Genomic DNA, 5119 nt, shown 5'->3' with positions numbered 1-5119 from the left:
GAATTTAAAAATTTTATATTTTAAATTATAATTTAAAAATCAATTAAGAATATATTTTAAATATGTATTTTATATTTTAAAATATATTTTATATTAATGGTTAATTTTAGTGACGGATTAGCATAGTCGATTTAAGTATGGTAGTAGTGTAGTACTTTGGAATTTGGATAAAGCAAGTTATAAGCAGGAAAAGGAGTTGCATTGTAGAGTATACTTGAATTTACTGATGATAGAAAAAGGGATGCGAGAATCACGGGCTTAAGCTATTTACCATCAATTCCTAACGTGTACCTGTCATTAGCAATTAGTCAATTACATGTGTGGAACTTAGCAAAAGTGTCGAGATTCGACCATGGTTAGTTGGTTTACTACTCTATCTTCCTATTCATAGGCATAAATTATGATGTAGCATTTCCCTTGTCTTTAATTGTTCATTGGCCTTTGGTTTAGAGCGGTGTAATATATACATTTGCATAATGATACATAAACTTGGTCTTGGTGTTAAAGGATAGGGGTGTTTTAAAACCTATTCGGACCGAACAAAATCGACTAATCGAATAAAAAAAATTAAAAACCGAATAAATTGATAATTAAAAAAACCGTAAAGAAAGATATTAGTAAAGCAGATGATTTTTTTTTTTTAAATCGAACCAAACTGCACCGCGAACAATCCTGTTAAAGGATATATGGACACCACTTTTTTCAAAAAGAAAGATGTGTAAATTAGGACCCACACATATGTTAATATGCATTCTTATACCATATTTCTCCTCACATAGTAGTAGGCTGATAGCCATATCAAAAACTGGGTTTGAATATCATATTCACATACCAACTATGTTATCTTTTGTCAATACACATCTTAATTAATTGAAGATTGAAGAACTGATTAAAGAGAAGTTTATATTTTATCTTAATGAAATGGAGTATGAATTGGTATGGGATCTCACACCCATTTGCACACACATGAAATTTTCCTATATTATTTTTGTTGTCCCGAGCAAGTTCATTGTTGTTAGTGGGAGAATTCATAAAATTTGACAATGCAGTATTTTGGCCTTATAATATGACTGCTATTGGTATGCAAATAGGAAGGTCATGAGGCTAGGGACTCAATTGTGTATAAGGATGAGACTACAAACTTTTCAAGTAGTTGCAACTGCTCAATTGACTTATTATGTATTGTTCCTACAGTTTGTAGGAGCTTGCAAGAAGCCCCCTGTATTTTGCATAATCACAGAATACTTAGCTGGTGGCTCATTGAGAAGCTTCCTTCAAAGGCAAGGACCACATTCACTCCCTCTAGAACTTGTTCTAAAGCTAGCCTTAGACATTGCCAAGGGTATGCAATACCTTCACTCTCAGGGCATACTCCACAGGGATCTCAAATCAGAGAATCTTCTCTTGGGTGAAGACATGTGTGTTAAAGTAGCAGACTTTGGGATCTCATGCTTAGAATCCCAGATTGGTAGTGCTAAAGGGTTCACTGGAACTTACCGTTGGATGGCGCCAGAAATGATCAAGGAGAAGCACCATACCAAGAAAGTAGATGTTTACAGTTTCGCCATTGTTCTTTGGGAGCTTCTAACAGGACTAACACCCTTTGAGAATATGACACCAGAACAGGCAGCATTTGCAGTGACTCACAAGGTAATTAATTAATGCTTTGAAATTTAATTATATGCTAACCATGTGGAGCATGTTATTAATGGTCATAGCAAACTAGCATTTGCATGGATATGTCAGATGATTACTTCACATACCTGCCTTAAATAAATACGTGAGCTTGTTATATGAAATTTCGGGCATGCGTAGATTAGTAAACATGCCAAATATGCATAGTGACTTTGCCAGACCAATGTGAAAACATTGCCATTAAGTTGGATCAAGCATTTAGAAGTATAATAGCATGAACTGAGATGTTAGGCTTACGAAATTGTAAGAATAACATTTGTCAAATAAAATTTAAACCTAAAACATCATGGAATAATGTTGTTATAATGAGTAGACCATTCTTAGTGAGTGATTAGTTATATAATTACCTACCCTAATCTATGGTGGCTAATGTACCCCGTGCCCTTCTCAAATGTGAGGGCGTTAGGCAAATATCATTCATTATCCTCTATCATAATCATAATCAGTATATACGTGATCTTTAACAGAGCATGTGATATCCTTGGTTACCAGTGCAAGACACCTCATCAAAAATATAATCTTTCTATATATATATATGGTTCGCATGACATCCACATGATCCTTATGCTTTTGACAACATTCAAGATTCTCTATATCTGCTGCCCATATTCGTCAAAGTCAATCATTTCTGCCACCACTCCCTTCTCTGTTCTCTCCCACATGCCCACTGCCCAGAATATATATCACAAGTTATAGATGCAATGAAAGAGAGAGAAGAGAAGCGCTACAATAATATCCTACAATATAGTTTCCAGTATAATATAATATAATATAATCAACAGAAGTGCTAGATAGTAAACAAAGTATAATTAGAAAATGATCAGAAATTGTGGTTCATAATTATGAGTGTTGAAAAGAACAAACAACAGTTAGACTAATAACTTCTTGGTTTAAATATAATGTCATCTCATTTATTACATATGTTAATGTTGCAAGCTCTATCTCTATCTCCTTTCTATTTGAAATTCACTATTGTGTTGTTGAATCGTGTGATTTTGTGCAGAATGCAAGGCCTCCATTACCATGTGATTGTCCATGGGCATTTAGTAATCTAATAAACAAATGCTGGTCAAGCAATCCAAAAAAACGACCACACTTTGATGAGATAGTCACTATTTTGGAGAGCTACATAGAATCACTGGAAAAAGATCCTGAATTTTTCACCAATTACAAACCACGTCGTCCACGTAATCTGATTCTCAAATGCTTACCAAAGTGTAACTGTCCCCATGTATCCTCTTCTTCCAAATCTTAGGATCCTTCTTTCCAATATTGCATGTGTCACGTAATCAAATCTTCTTATACACAATCCCAAGAACCAAAACTATTTCCAATAATTAATGGATGCAATTATTCTCCTCTCTTTCCGATCTGTCTATGCACCTTTGTTTTTTAAGAACATTAGTGGTGTCAAATTTGATGATTATATAGAGAGTACGGAATTTACACAGTTGTCGTTAGCACTACTTAATGGAGAAAGGAAAAAGAAAAAGAAAAAAAAGCTTGTGCGAAAAAATAATTAAGATTTAAGAGAAATGTTACCGTTTGAATTTTAATTTAATAATTTAATAATATATTTTATTTTATACTTTTAAATATTAATGACTAATTAATGATAAAAAATAATAACTTCTAGTGACCTTCTAGCATTCTACAATAATTATTGGTGATAGCCATGCTAAGAAAGCAACAAGAAAAGTTGTAAATAATTGCTTGCCCTAAACATAGATAATGCTCTATATGTTTGTCCTAAGGCAAATTAAACAGAAATAATTGTGCAGTAGAAGAGAGCTACTACAAATTGACCCAATCTTAACAAAAACAATTTTTAATTTAGATTGTGTATAAATACGTGTTTCTCTAATTTTTGATAGCGCAAACAGTTTTTTTCTCTCGATTAAAATCGTAACATTTAAAATTTAAACAAAGATCAAAATCTCTTAAAATCATTGTGAAAAGTGAAGGAAGTTGCGAAGCTGAATTCGAAAAAAATTATAAGAAAATAAAATAAAAAGATGATGAAGAAGATGTAGCAAAAGATGAGAAGAAAAAGAGTTTTGAATTATGGAGAACTTATCAACACACATACATAAAAAATTCTTAAATAATACACTTCAATATCTTCGTGTTACACCGAAATTTACTACAAATACAGAAAAATGTTTCTTCTTACACTTAAATATCTTCGTGTTACATCGAAATTTACTACAAATACAGAAAAATGTTTCTTTCTTTCTTTTAGTTGAATGAATGTAAGTTCATCCTCTTCTAAGTAATTTTGCAGTATTATATGTTTCTTCTTTTTCTTTATTAGATTTTTTTTTGTTTTTATTATTGTTAAGATAGTAAAATAAGAAGAAACTTGAGAAGGTAAAACAAAAAGGAAAAGATGAATAAGAAAAAAGAAGAAGAAAATAGCGATGATGATGAAAAAAAAGAAGCAGTAGAAGATGAAGAGGAGGAAGAAGAATAGTTTTGAATTATACAGAACTTATCAGTACAAAAACACCGAAAGTTCTTATACAATACACTCAAATATCTTCGTGTTACATCGAACAGAAAAAAATGTTTCCTCTAATGTTGTATTTTCTTCTTCTTGTTTTTCTTATTTCTTTCTTTCTTTTAGTTGAATGAATGTAAGTTCATCATTTTTCAAATAATTTTGTCGTATTGTGTGTTTCTTCTTCTTCTTTGTTTGATTTTTTTTGTTTTTATTCTTGTTAAGAGAGTAAAACAATAAGAAACTTGAGAAGATAAAACAAGAAAAAAAATGAATAAGAAAAAAAGAAGAAGAAGAAGCAGCAGAAGATGAGGAGGAAGGAGAATAAGAGTTTTGAATTATGCAGACTTATCAGCACATATACACCGAAAATTCTTAAACAATACACTTAAATATCTTTATGTTACACCGAAATTTGCTGCAAATATAGAAAAATATTTTCTTTAATGCAAAACTCTTACATTTCATTCAATCCAAACCATCAACGATGAACAACAATTTTCAAAAACAAAAACAATATTATTCGCCTACAGAATCATAAACTACTAACAAAAATATTAACTAGAATTGAACCATATCTCAGCCACATGATTGGATTCAAAACAATAATCAACTTCGTTTTGGTTCAATTGACAATTTGAACTTGAATTATTCATTATCTTCAACAATGAGATAGATGTTCAAAACTGATTTTAGAGCTTGATTTCAAAAACGTAGAGAACGAACGAAGAGAAACGCAGAGAATGCAGAGATGGAAAAGAATGTAAATAAAAAACATTAAGAAAATTCGAAAACGGAAACAAAATTCTTTTAAAAAAAGCAGTTATATATTTGTGTGTTAGATTGAAAAATTAGTTAAATAGTAATGCGTGAAGTGAATTAAGTTAAAGAAACTTATATGGACTTATATAAAATAATGGCTTA

The 5119-nt window shown here is 31.1% G+C and overlaps 1 protein-coding gene across 1 annotated transcript in view; it reads left to right on the top strand.

Annotated features, from left to right (window-relative positions):
- The window catches only part of LOC107609648 (serine/threonine-protein kinase HT1), a 6066-nt gene extending 3004 nt beyond the window's left edge, over window positions 1-3062 (top strand). Inside the window, exons 3-4 of the mRNA XM_016311659.2 lie at window positions 1195-1650; window positions 2699-3062. Of these exons, the coding sequence (XP_016167145.1) occupies window positions 1195-1650; window positions 2699-2950 (708 nt within the window). The 3' untranslated portion in view covers window positions 2951-3062. The remainder of the gene's footprint in view (window positions 1-1194; window positions 1651-2698) is intronic.

This window comes from Arachis ipaensis, chromosome B01 (genome assembly GCF_000816755.2).
Source record: "Arachis ipaensis cultivar K30076 chromosome B01, Araip1.1, whole genome shotgun sequence".
Lineage (NCBI taxonomy): Eukaryota > Viridiplantae > Streptophyta > Magnoliopsida > Fabales > Fabaceae > Arachis > Arachis ipaensis.
Note: the sequence above shows the minus strand (reverse complement) of the source record. Positions and strands in the feature narration are given on the sequence as shown.